Here is a 14,794-nt window from a genome sequence, read left to right on the forward strand (position 1 = left end):
CAGTGTGTAGTTTATTAGGGGCAGTGTGACAGTCACAGTATATAAGTGGGGACGGTGTGGTGGGAATATTTTACACTCATGCTATGTTTTGATGTGCCTGTGGTGATCCCCATTGGAGAGGGGGGGGGGTAGTGCCCTTCATTTCTCATTGATACTTTTTCAAGTGTTTTACAGAGTAGCTCTGCCTTAAACAGATGTGTGCGAAAACTCAGTGTTACGTTGTCACTAAGGGGCGCGACCACTTAAAGTGCCTAGGGCAGCACGAAGGCAAAATACAGCCCTGTATGTATGTAAAAGCAAATAGCCAGACCCAATCAGTATATACTCACATCTCTGTTTCTTCACAAGTTGCTGATGACCTGTCTGACGTATCAATAAAGGTGAACCATGGTCTAATAGAGCGCTAAGGAGGCCACAAAATCGTTTAGTAAGTTTTGTTTTATCAAAGCCACAACGCGTTTCGATATACACAATATCTTCGTCAGGTGGATATAAAAAACGAAGCGTGGAGAGTATCATTTAAAGGGGCAGGTGTAACATCATTGGCCAGTGATAAGGATAACTGTGGAAAAAAAAGGCGCAAAATAGGGTCTTACCCGGTATGACACGTGGGGGCAAGTGTGGGTTAGTACACTCACCTGAAGGGGTTGTGCAAGTCACAACCCCTATGAAGGCACGTAGTAACTGTGGAAGGCAGCAGTCCCGCAGTATAGATGTAGTATTATACTATTAAGTCTTTCTTTGTACTTTGTCCTGATGATGAGGACGGATATGTCCTCGAAACGCGTAGACCTGTGAAAAAATAAATAAAGAAAGAATTTACTGACAAGCATCTGGATTCTTTGTGGTCTGGCGCGGATTTTGAAACCTGCTTTCTGCTCTACCTTTTTGGAATACATCATTGGCCAGTGACATTCCAAACCGTTAACCCTTGGTGTGTCACACTGAAGACTCTAACATTTGTGTTATGGAAACAGTTTAAAAGTTTTATATAAGGAGAACAAGATTAAAAGAAAAACCGTCAATATTGGTATTAATATAATCATAAAATTATACTCATATTAAAATTATATATATATACACCTTCTTATCTTAAAATTTTTAATTTTTTTTTTTTTTTAGTATACAGAAACATAAGAACAAAAGATTAAGAAAAATTCAAAGTGGAAGAGATATATAAAAGGATAAAATTAAAACCGGTATATATGGAGTAAGGGTATATTCAGAGAAAAATCAATATATGTGAAATAGTATATGCAGAGGAAAAAATGAAATTCATTTATTTTGATAATACCTAATGGTGAATTCGAGTGATCACCACACATTAAAACCGAATAGACTGGTCAGCACAATAGGTGCTGTGATTCCCTTGGAAAAAATGAGGAAAAAATCTTTCAATGTTTAACCACATTTTCAATTGTCAAATTAAGGCCCTCAGGGTTTTTTCCTCTGAATATACTCCTATTTCACATATACTGATTATTCTCTGAATACACCCTTACTCCATATATACCGGTTTTAATTTTATCCTTTTATATATCTCTTCCACTGTGAATTTTTATTAATTTTTTGTTCTTATGTTTCTGTATGCTAAAAAAAAAATAAAAATTAAAAATTTTAAGATAAGAAGGTATGTGTATGTATATATATATATATATATATATATATATATATATATATATATATATATATATATATATATATATATAATTTTAATGAGTATAATTTTATGATTATATTAATACCAATATTGATGTTTTTTCTTTTAATCTTGTTCTCATTATATATAACTTTTAAACTATTTCCATAACACAAATGTTAGAGTTTTCAGTGTAACACACCAAGGGTTAACGGTTTGGAATGTCGCTGGCCAATGATATTACACCTGCCCCTATAAATGATACTCTCCACACTTCGTTTTTTATATCCACATGACGAAGATATTGTGTATATCGAAACGCGTTGTGGCTTTGATAAAACAAATAAAACTTACTAAATGATTTTGTGGCCTCCTTAGCGCTCTATAAGGGTATGTGCGCACGTTGCTTTTTACCTGCTTTTTACCTGCTTTTTTGCTGCTTTTTCTTCTGCGCTGTTTAATGCCAAAATGGATGTGTTCTTCTATTCAAGCAAAGTCTATGGGAATTTGGGTTTCTTGTTCACACTATGTTGTTCAAAATGCTGCCTTTTTGAGGCAGAACTTTGGTCAAAAACTCAGCTTTCCAAAGAAGCAACATGTCAATTGTTTTTGCCATTTGGGTTTTGCACTGCAAAGCTGAGTTTTTGACCAAAGTTCTGCCACAAAAAGGCAGCATTTTGAACAACATAGTGTGAACAAGAAACCCAAATTCCCATAGACTTTGCTTGAATAGAAGAACACATCCATTTTGGCAATAAACAGCGCAGAAGAAAAAGCAGGTAAAAAGCAGGTAAAAAGCAACGTGCGCACATACCCTTAGACCATGGTTCACCTTTATTGATACCTATTTCCCCCTTCGGGGGTCCATGGCAAGAGCTGCTTGAACGGAGGCTTAATCAAAACCAGGACCTTTTGGACGCCTATTCCCTCCACTAACCCGCGGCTGGATCAGGCTTACAGGAATCTGTCTCCCTGGAAGGATCTCAAGGATTTCACGGATAATCCTCCTGACAGCGGAATAATACACTCCTGTCTAACACCGTGGTTGTGCGAGGGCTGCACAACCACTCCAGGTGAGCAGTTTTAATTACCGGTCTCACAGTTACTCCTGTCCTGAGACTCTTCACATGCGCTCCCTGTTTTTACTTTTTATTCAGACCCCTGTCTGACAGGGACGTAGCGGCCGTGTGGTCTGCTACAGAACAGCTCAACCACAGAGAGGAACCGGCTGGTTCTCTGCAGGCTGGCCCCTAACCCTGCGGGCCCGGTCACAATGGCGACCTCTGCGATTGCGGTAATTACTCCCCTGTCTTTAATTGTATTTTGTGTATTAAAATCTAGTTACTGGATCAGACCTGAATATATCGATAACAACATCTATGAGGAGGTTAAATTCTTCTAATTGCTGAAACGAGCAGAAATCATTATTGGACAATAGGCGGCTGAGTCTCGTAACACCTGAGGAAATCCATTTCTCACCCATCTAGATGTAGGGATTCAGGAAGGGTCGGATTGTTCCCCACAGATGTATAAAAAGTGCGGCCTTTATCTCCTCAGGGTTTTATTTTACATCACAATTACACACAATTTCTATCACACAATGATGTTTTTCTTTACACTTTTGTAACGACCATTGCAGGTTCAAGTCTCCAAAGGAAAAGGAGGCAGAATAAATATCTCAGAAGGTATAAATATATGGACTACAAATATAAGATACAAAGGTTAGCGTGTAAGACAATGTCTGTCTGAAGAAGAGACGGGGACAGGCAAACATCAGAGTAATAATGTCTACCATGGGACAAAGCTATATAGACCCATCATAATATGCACATATATACACCCACAATAAATGAAGGAAAGGTAGAAGAATAGTGCAATATATACAGCAGTAATAGGATGCAAGTTATGGAGACATATATGTGTATAAGTATCCACTAAGTATTAGGGGCCCTTTGCACACTACGACATCGCAGGTGCGATATCGGTGGGGTCAAGTCGAGAAGTGACGCACATCCGGCGTCGCTCTCGACATCATAGTGTGTAAATCATTTTAACTACGATTACCGGGCGCAAAAGCGTCGTTATCGTATGATCGGTGTAGTGTCGGTCATTTTCGTTATTTTGGCTGCAGCGACGGTACGATGTTGTTCCTCGTTGCTGCGGCAGCACACATCGCTGTGTATGAAGTCGCAGGAGCGAGGAACATCTCCTACCTGCGTCCTGTCTGCAATGCGGAAGGAAAGAGGTGGGCGGGATTTTTACGTTCCGCTCATCTCCACCCCTCCGCTTCTATTGGCCGCCTGCCATGTGACGTCGCTTTGACGCCACACGACCCACCCCCTTAGGAAGGAGGCGGGTCGCCGGCCAGAGCGACGTCGCAGGGCAGGTAAGTGCATGTGAAGCTGCCGTAGCGATAATATTCGCTACGGCAGCAATCACAAGATATCGCAGCTGCGACGGGGGCGGGGACTATTGCGCTCGGCATAGCAGCATCGGCTTGCGATGTCGTAGTGTGCAAAGGGCCCCTAAAAGTATGTATAGAGTATCCAGGAGGAATAGAGAGGAACATACAATATACTATTGTAAAGAGTACATAGAAGAAGATATAACCATACATTGTACCAAAGAACATGGACAGATCCAGTTCTTATTTTCTAAATAAATATTTGCCGGTATGCATCTCTGGGTGGGAGGGGGGGTGCTGTCATGCGCCACCGGCCGGTGCCAGTGGAGAGAGTGGACGATCATGTGAGCACAAGTGAGAGATTTGTTTACTTCTGGCCACATTCTGGTTTGATGTGTCCAGTCTTAGGCCCGTTTCACACGTCAGTGAAAAACACTGACGTTTTTCACTGGCGTGTAAAACACGCACATGTCCCTCCGTGTGCCGTGAATCACGGCACACGTGGGTTGTCTAAGTGCAATCCGGGCTCCGTTCTCCGTGGCCCGTGATTGCACTTAGAGATTAACTCACCTGTGCCCTCTCGCGCTCTCCATGGTGCTGATCGCTCCTGCGGTGCAGCATCCGGCCAGCGCTGACCCCCGCAGCAGCTGCTTCCGGGTCGGCTGTGTCGTGCATCATGAATATGCGTGACAGTAATGAGCCGGCTCAGAAGCAACAAGCTGCACGGGCTGCAGAGGACATCGCTGGAGCCGGGTGAGTAAAAATGATTTTTATTTTAAAAGCACGTTTTTTCTGGCACGTGTTTCACGGACCACACCACTGCGTGGTCCGTGGGACATCAGTGATGCCAGAAAAAATGGACATGTCTCCGTGCGGCAATTACGCACACGCGGGTACGCCGTACGGAGACACGTGCAGTGAAAAATCACTGATGTGTGAGCAGACCCATTCATTATAATGGGTCTGCGTATGTCAGTGATTCTGGTACGTTTAAAAAAAAGCACACGTACCAGAATCACTGACGTGTGAAACAGGCCTTAGTCAATTCATTTTCATTGAGCATGTCTGTTCAGCACGTGACCACATCGATGTAAATTGCATACTTGCAGCTTTGTAACCTCCCACTCTCACCGCCGGCACCAGAGAATCCTGACAGCGTGCAGAGTGCACACTGTGTGAACTCAGAAGGCTGCAGTCATAGAGTGACACACAGAGTGACTGCAGACTCATCACATATTTGGACAACCCCTTTAACGCTCCTAACAACATGAATAAAAACTTAGTAACCCTTAACTTGTCAGACAGCACAAGACTTTATTAAAGAGATTGTCCACTACTTTAACATTACTGACCTTTCCTTAGGATAGGTCACCAATGTCTGACTGGTCAGGGTCCGGCACCTGGCAACCCTGACAATTCCCTACTCTAGGTGTCGGTGGTGGCAGGTGGCCAGAAGTGCTCAGTTCTGGATCTGCTCCGTCTTCTGATAGTGGCAGCAGTCTCCTATTAAAATCAATGAGGCGGATGTGCAGTACCCGGCCGCGGACACCATCAGAGGATAGAGCAGATCCAGAAATAAGCATTTCCGGCCACCTGCACCATAATCAGCTGATCAGTGGGGGTTCCATTGCGCTCACATAAGAAGCAATGCGCAAGTGAGACCAAGGCCTAATGATAAGACATTGTCAGTATCACAAATAAATATTTACATTCAGGTACCTTATAGATGATGTTATCTCTAGTCATTTCTTTCTATTCTTCATCTTGTCCGGACGCCATGATTACTTTTCACATTCACATCTCGTCTCTGCAGATGTCCATCCTCTCCGGTCTTCTGCAGCACATCCCGACACGATGCCCCTAAAAGTAGCAGAATGATTATAATACTTAAAAATATCTACCCTACACTGTGCCCCAGAATAAATAATGCCCCCTCACAGTATTCTCTGCACAAAATATGACCCACACTGTCCCTTTTATATTCCCTCTCTTTCCAAACTGAGCCTACTGTTTACAGTATCCTTTACACTGTGTCCCCTTATACTGCACCGTCTTTATACTGTGCCTTCATCACACTCCCCCTCCTTGCTATAACCTCACACTGTCCTCCCATTCTGCCCCCTCTCCATACCACCCCCCTCCATTACCCAGTCTTTATTCTGTGCCCCTCACATTCTTCTCATCCCTTACTGCTCCTCACTACCTCCTGTGTGTCCATATACTTTTCCACCTCATTCCCCATCCTGCCCACTCATACCATGTCACTGTTTTCTGTGTCTTCAAAAAATTCTTTCCAGTTCGCTCCCCATCCTCTCTGTCCCCATACATCACCCCTCATCCTCTCTGTCCCCATGCATCACCCCTCATCCTCTCTGTCCCCATGCATCACCACTCATCCTCTGTCCCCATGCATCACCCCTCATCCTCTCTCTCCCCATGCATGAAACCTCCTCCTCTCTCCCCATGCATGAAACCTCATCTCTCTCCCCATACTGTATCCAAAGATACTTCCCCCTCCTTATCCTCTCTTCCCACCATACTCTGTCCACAGTTCCCTCCCCCACCCCCTCATACTGTGTATATAGATATTGCCCCCTCCCCACCCCCTGTCCCCCCCAAAGTGTGTCCACAGATGGTTCCCCACCCTCTGCCCCCCCATAGTGTGTCCACAGATAGTTCCCTCCCCCACCCTCTCTCCCCCATACTGTTTCATAAATACTCCCCTCTCACCCCATAATGTTCCTCCTCCATGTCTTCAGCTCCACAGTGGATCACTTATCAGCGTTTATCCGCCGCCTCAGCTGGCTTCCGGGTCAGCAGTGTGATTAGCTTACCTGATCACATGAAAGCCGTCTCTCTGACCCGGAAGTCAGCTCCGGCGTCACCGCTCTAATTGTCCTCGTGTCTGCCAGATACAAGGACAATTGAGCAGTGGGAGCCGCGCGCTGAAGATTCTATGAGTGCGGCTGACAGCATGACAGCTGCGCTCAGAGAATAGCGGCTCCCACCCAGGCAGATTTCCACACCGCCTCATCAGGCAGCCCAACAGCGCCCCGACAGCTCCCCCCTAGATACGCCTTTGGCTTGTGCCTCCTCTCCACACGAGGCTAAATTGTAGAGTTTACAAATTAGCCATGTGGACAGAGCGAGAGGTGCTCTTTCGATTTTCCGGTACGCCGTACCGGCACATACCGCCGCAAAAAAAGCACTGGACAGATTACTGCACTATATGGGGTCATAGTAATAATCCCTATAGTGCAGAGTAGAAAGGCAATTTCCAGCACAATCCGTACGGTAATAAATCCAAAAGTTTATTCCAGGGATTAAAATTTATGCAGGATCCATTTTAAAGCCGACATGTTTCGGGCAAGGTGCGTCCTTACTCATAGCAGACCAGAAAATGGAAGGAATTCATTTATACAGAGTGTCCACCCATATCCTGTCCACCACCATTAACTTGAGAATGGCGGCAGCTATAGGCATAGAAGTGGTGTCTAGGTATAGTAAAATAGCCATGCGCTACGCAATGAAACCACCTATAACGCCACCTGGTGGAAAACAACGTAATTAGCATTTTTATTTCGAAAACGGAACGAGATAGAGAAAAAAAGTGAATTACAAAGTTGTAGGGCATCAATTTAATACGAATCGACACCATGCATACAGAAATGCTATGATTAGAACGTGTAAAACTCACAAGGCTGCGGACGTGAAGCGATACCTCATGGAGACCTTCCTACAAGTCATTGGGTATGGTGGCTGCGTGGAGTAGTCTCCACGCTCACCTGACCTGACCCCATTGGACTTATGTCACGGGTCCTTCTCCCATATCACAGGATCAACAGAGCGAGAGATGGCGGTACAATCCAAAGAACATTTATTCCAAGGAAATCAAAATGGTCCATAAGATAATCCACCATATAGAGGTAAAATAGTGTAGCAACATAAATATAGTCCGGTAAGCGATAAATAAATGTCCAGTTTCTCTCTGAGAATCCACAGCTTCCCTCAGAGGTTCAATCTTCCTTCTCTCTTGAGGTTCCACACAGACTAACTAATCTCCCAGGTAAGCAAAGGGTCCACAGTAGGTGGATCTCCCGCCCCCTCCCCCAACTTAGGAACAAAAGGTTGGCAGGGGAGGAATTAAACCTGCAAATGGGACAATGTACACATAGGTAATACAAATAAGACAGTGAACCACGCCCAAACATTAACCCACACAAAGTGGTACATGACCCACAATATCCCACCATCACACTTCTTTCTGTGAGGTCACATCAAACAGCAGGTGTATGTGTGTCGCCCAGGGATAGGGGGTACTCAGAGCCGGGCCAATGGGGTCACTTCTAGAGGTATCACGGTGGCGTGACCCGGTCTGTGATCCCAGGCTCCACAACAAAAGGGGAATATGTAAAGGGGGATTGTCTGTGACGCCACCCATGGGCTGCGGTGATGAGATGGTGGCACCGCCGCTGCCTCTGGGGACCATGCCCGGGACTGATGGTGTGGGGCAGCAAGGTGGGATCCCCTCCATGGGTAGGGGAGTTGTAGTCCCAGGGCCCAATTGGGAGTTGTGGTGGTGGCAGTGATTGCAGGGAGCAGGAAACTCACAGTTCGGTTGTCTTGGTGTTGGATGAAGCTAGGCTGATGTGTGTGGTCAGAAAACACAGAGTCCTTTGTAAACCAACTTGCCAAATGGCCGGTCACCGTTGGCGGGTGTCTTCGGGTCCCACACCCAGATGTACAGCCAAGGCCCTTCCTTCCACACTCTCTGTCTGTCTCTCTCTTGTCTGGACTAGTCGGTTTCAACACCCTCTGGATTGGGTCCCTCTCCCATCACTGGTGGGCTACAACTCTGTCCCGGTAGCCTCAGGTTCCCCCGCTACCAGAGCTCTGTCACCTGTGGTCCTCACAGCCACCTAGTCCGGTAGTCCAGGGCTCCAACCCCGGCTACCACTTTCTCCCGGGAGCTGCAAGCCTCCCCTGTCAGCTTTCCACTGACTACAGCACAACTGAACTAAATTCTGCTCTGTCACTTCCTTAACTCCCCTCGCCCCCTCCCTTTTCCTTGGGAGGGGGTGAGTAGGACCTGATTGGCTGCTGTACATCTGTCTGGGGATTGTGTAGCTGCCAAGGAGGATTAACTCTTTCTGTGACTACCTGGTTTTACCAGGGCATCACACATGCGACCCCTCCACCAACATTGCAGGACCTACGACGACGTATCACAGATGCTTGTGCAAACGTGTCACCTACCATATTGCACAACATGCAGAAAAATACAGTATGCTGTCCAGAGTCCAGATGTGCATTGCAGCTGACGGTGGCCACTTTGAGCATCAAAGTTAAATGAGCGCCATATGCGTGACCAGCATTCAATATTTTTTTGGGGGGGGTCATGGGTTTCATATAATAGCATTTCTGAATGCAAGGTGTCGATTTGTATTGAATTGATGATGCCCTACAACTTTGTAATTCACTTTTTTTCTCTATCTCGTTCTGTTTTCGAGATAAAAATGCTAACTACGTTGTCCACCAGGTGGCGCTATAGGTGGTTTCATGGTTTCATTGCGTAGTGCATGGCTACTTTACTATACCTAGACACCACTTTTATGCCTATAGCTGCCACCGTTCTCAAGTTAATGGCGGTGGATAGGATATGGGTGGACACACTGTATACAAATATATTAGGTGTCAAAAAAGCACAAACGGCAGTCAGAAAAAAGTGAATAGCGCCCCCCCCATCAGAAAATCTCTGTGATTTCAGCTACTAGGGGTAGCTGAGACCCTGGAATTCATGATTCCAGCCAGTTTTTCCGGTCCCGGTCACATGATCACCGGTACACACCGTGTAACCGTGATGACGTGACAGTAAATGGCGGTGCTGGTAAAAAATGATTTATCTCCCACCTGGCATGATCACACATCTCAGATGGGAGATAGATCTCCTCCCCTGGTCCCCCGATGTCGCCAAAGTGCCCCCCCAACCCCCACCCCCTCCCGATAATCCAAGATGGCGGCACGCATACTAACACGCTTGCCGCATTCACCCTCTTCCTCTGATTTCTGTCGCATGTGCCATTACACATGCGACAGAAAACTCCTTCCTGGGTCCAGCTATGTCACGCCTTATAACCTCCTCGGTGTTCCGTGGAGTTCCCGGTACCTGGCGCAGCATTGATCCCTCCTCCTTCTCAATGGACACTGGCCACATGCGCAGAGAGCGGCTGTCACCTCAGCTTCCTGCTTTCAGAAACACTGTGCTGGCAGCATGCGCACTACTGCTGTGGACCAGGGCAGAGTGGGTGCAGTATCTTTGCACCCACACTCCCCACATGGAGGGTCTGCCCTTCCAGAAAATGGGGGATACGTTCCCTGAGCGTACCACCCCATTCTGGAAGGTTTAGAGTTGTCATGGAACCCTCCTATTGGATTACTGCGGCCCGGATTTTTTTTTTACTTTACAATAAATTGGTGAAAGAGGGAATGTTTTGGGGAGTATTTTTTCAAATACATTTTTTTTTTGGCTTTTTTTATTATTATTACTGACAGTTCGATGTTGGGTATCTGATAGATGCCGTGATGTCACTAACTGCTGGTTTTGATGCCAGTTGACATTACACAGCTGGTATCATTTATTACCCTGTTTGCCACTGCACCAGGGCCACGGGATGAGCCTGGACGAAGCGCCAGGATTGGCGCATCTAATGGATGCGCGACTTCTGGGGTGGCTGCGGCCTGCTATTTTTAGGCTAGGAAGGGCCAATAACTATGGACTTTCCCACCTTGAGAATACTGGACCACAGCTGTCTGCTTTACCTTGGCTGGTGATTCAATTTGGTGGGACCCCATGTTTTTTTTATTAGTTATTTATAAATAATTATAAAAAAAAGAGCCTGGGACAACACTAAGGTGGTATTATACTCCACAAAAACTTAATACATTCTTCCCCAAGGTCTCAGAATGTTGTTGTGAGGGACTGTGGAGGTAGGGGCTCACTACTGCATACCGTATTTTTCGGACTATAAGACGCACCGGACTATAAGACGCACCCTGGTTTTAGAGGAGGAAAATAGGAAAATAAAACTTTAAGCAAAAAAATGTGGTCATGACACACTGTTATGGGGCGAGGATCTGCTGCTGACACTGTTATGGGGGTAATGTCCCCAAATTCTCTACTAAGGTACCCCATCCTGGTCATGATCCTCCTGCCTTGTATATGATCCTGCTATAAACCCCCATCCTGCTCATATACCCCCATCCTGCTTATATACCAGCATCCTGCTCATATACCCCCATCCTGCTTATATACCAGCATCCTGCTCATATTCCCCCATCCTGCTTATATACCAGCATCCTGCTCATATTCCCCCATCCTATTCATATACCCCATCCTGTTCATATACCCCCATCCTGTTCATATTCCCCCATCCTGCTCATATACTCCCATCCTGTTCATATACCCCCATCCTGCTCATATACTCCCATCCTGTTCATATACCCCCATCCTGTTCATATACCCCCCATCCATCCTGCTCATATACTCCCATCCTGTTCATATACCCCCATCCTGTTCATATACCCCCCATCCATCCTGCTCATATACCCCCATCCTGTTCATATACCCCCATCCTGTTCATATACCCCCCATCCTGTTCATATACCCCCCATCCATCCTGCTCATATACTCCCATCCTGTTCATATACTCCCATCCTGTTCATATACCCCCATCCTGTTCATATACTTCCATCCTGTTCATATACCCCCCATCCCTCCTGCTCATATACTCCCATCCTGCTATATGCCCCCATCGTGCTCATATACCATCCTGGTATATGGCCTGTATCCTATAGCACAGAGAGAAAAAAAACCAAACGTTTATACTCACCTTTTCCTCACTCCCTGCAGCCGATCATCTTCCTCTCTGCACCACTGACCTGTGTGTGTGTTTGTGGAGCCGTTCCCCTGCAGCGCGCAATGTCTTCCTGTCTGTGCCGATCAGCTGACCGGCACAGATCAGCTGACCGGCACAGACAGGAAGACATTGCGTGCTGCGGGGGAACGGCTCCACACACGGGGACGGGTGAGTGTACTGATTCACTGCACCCCGCGCTGATGATGACGCACGGGGGGCAGTGAATACAGCCGCACATGATCACTCCAGGCTGTAATTGCCAGGGGTGATCATGTGGACCGGCTCTTTACTATGCGCGCGTCCCCGCTCGTCCTCCCGCCCACCTGTCAGCGCCGGCTTCTGCGCTGAGAAATGGGCGGGAGGATGGGCGTGCATATGTAATGAGCGGGCCCACGTGGTCACAGCAGGCTGCTACAGCCTGCTCGTGCCCCCGATGACCCGCTCCACCGCAGCACCTCATTCCCCGCAGCCACAGTCAGACCATAAGACGCACCCCCAACTTTCCCCCAACATTTGGGGGGAAAAAAGTGCGTCGTATGGTCAAAAACATACGGTATATTATGGGATTGTCCAAAGATACACCCAATATGGACATCAATGTTTAATCTTTTGTCCTCAGTTATGGGAAAGGAGACTCACCCCTCACCGGCATTAGCGTTATTGCTGTTAAATACTCAAGCAAACCTACCTAAAAATAGAGCATTAATAGCACATTTTGTCACAGCGACCAAACTAGCTATAACACGACACTGGAAGAGCTCAACATTTTCAACATTAGATGACATAAAAGCAGACATAAATTCTACTTGCTCTTTTGAAAAAATTTTTGCATACACAAACAACTTGATCCCCTCATATCTTCAGATTTGGGGTCCCTGGCTTGACAATCCGCTGAATCTGATATCGATTTAGAAGTCCGCAGGGCATAGGTTTTCGTAGGTCACAGGAATGCTGCTCTTCTTTCTCTTTTCTTTCTATTTTCCTTTCTTTACTTGTCCTCTACTCCTATTGTTTAGTTGGTTCATGTTATTGAAAAATTGTTTACATGATCAGCCATGTAATGGCGAGATGCGAATATTACTTTTGCTTTATGGTTGTAAACTTAAAACTTTCTTGAATAAAAATTGCATTGCTTAAAAAAAAAAAACGAGCCTGGGATGCACTCCAAATTGGATCACCAATCAAGGTAAGAAATTGTATAACAAACTGTGGGGTCCACTTTTTGGTGTTTCCTCTTGAAAAAGTGAGAAATTTGATGCTAAAGCAACATTTTTGTGAAAAAAATGAAAATTTTCAATAGGATGAACTAAGGTTATCAAATTCTATGAAGTACCTGTGGGTTCAAATTGCTCACTATACTACTGGATAAAATCCCTGAGGGGTCTAGTTTCCAGAATGGGGTCACTTATGGGGGAGCTCCACTGTTTAGGCACCTCAGGAGCTCTCCAAATGTGACATGGTGTTTGATAATGATTCCAGACAATTTTGCAGTCAAATGGCGCTCCTTCCCTTCTGAGCCCTGCCATGCACTTAAACAGTTGATTTCCAGCACATATGAGATATCGGGAAACTCAGGAGGAGTCTAATTTACTTGTGGGGGGGGAGTTCTGCTGTCTAGGTACCTTACGGGTCCTACAAATTAAACATGGTACCCGCAATCTTTTTTTAGCCAAATTTGCTTTCAAAAATTCAAATATTGCTCCTTCAGTGTTACGCCCTCCCATTTGTCCAAAGAGAGGATTCTGACTACATGTTGGGTTTCACCATGCTCATAAGAAAGTGGGTAACAAACTATGAGAAATTGGGTGCTAAATAACATTTTTGGGAAAAAAAATGAAAATTTTCAATATAATGGCCTAATGTTACCAAATTCTGTGAAGTATTGTAGGTTCAAAATGCTAACTATACCCCTAGAAAAAATCCTTGAGGGGTCTAGTTTCCAAAAAGGGGTCACTTATGGGGGGTTTCTGCTGTTTAGGTTCCTTAGGGGCCCTGCAAATGGAACATGGTACCCACAATCTATTTCAGCCAAATTTGTGTTCCAAAATTCAAATATTGCTTTTTCTGTTCCGGCTCCTCCCATTTTTCCAAACAGATGTTTCTGACCACATGTGAGGTATCACCGCGCTCAGGAGAAACTGAAGAACACATTTTGGGGTCCATTTTGTTGTATTATTCCTTCTAAAAGGGAATATATTGAGACTAGAGCACCATTTTTAGGTAAAATATATTTTTTCATTCCACATTGCTTTAATTCCTGTGAGGTACCTGAACAGTTAATAAGCTTCTTGGATGTACTTTTGAGCACTTTGAGGGGAGCATTTTTTAGAATAGTGTCACTTTTGCATATTTTCTGTCATCTAGACCTCTCAGTCACTTCAAATGTGATGTGGTCCCTAAAAAAATGGTTTTGTAAATTTTGTTGAAAAAATGGGAAATTGCTGATGAACTTTGAACCCTTGTATCTTCAATGCGCTGAAGTAAAGTAACATGTGGAAAATGTAAACTATTAACTATTATTCGAGATATTTATTAACTATTTTGTGTGACATAACTCTCTGGTTTAGAAGCATAAAAATGAAAAGTTTAAAAATTGTAAAATTTTCATCAAATTTTCGATTTTTTTCACAAATAAACACAAAATATATTGTCCTAAATTTATAATTGTCTTGAACTACAATATGTCACAAAAAACATTGTCAGAATCACCGGGATCTGCTGAAGCATTCCAGAGTTATAACCTGTGAAAGTAACACTGGTCAGAATTACAAAAAAATGGCCTGGGCATTAAGTAGAAAATTGGCTTTGTCCTTAAGGGGTTAATGCAATATTTAC

The 14,794-nt window shown here is 45.0% G+C and overlaps 1 protein-coding gene across 1 annotated transcript in view; it reads left to right on the forward strand.

Moving 5' to 3' along the window:
• The window catches only part of LOC142258960 (uncharacterized), a 155,909-nt gene that overhangs the window by 45,100 nt on the left and 96,015 nt on the right, over positions 1-14,794 (forward strand). The window contains 1 exon segment of the mRNA XM_075331509.1: positions 694-699. Within this exon segment, the coding sequence (XP_075187624.1) occupies positions 694-699 (6 nt within the window).

This window comes from Anomaloglossus baeobatrachus, assembly GCF_048569485.1.
Source record: "Anomaloglossus baeobatrachus isolate aAnoBae1 chromosome 5 unlocalized genomic scaffold, aAnoBae1.hap1 SUPER_5_unloc_2, whole genome shotgun sequence".
Taxonomy (NCBI): Eukaryota; Metazoa; Chordata; class Amphibia; order Anura; family Aromobatidae; genus Anomaloglossus; species Anomaloglossus baeobatrachus.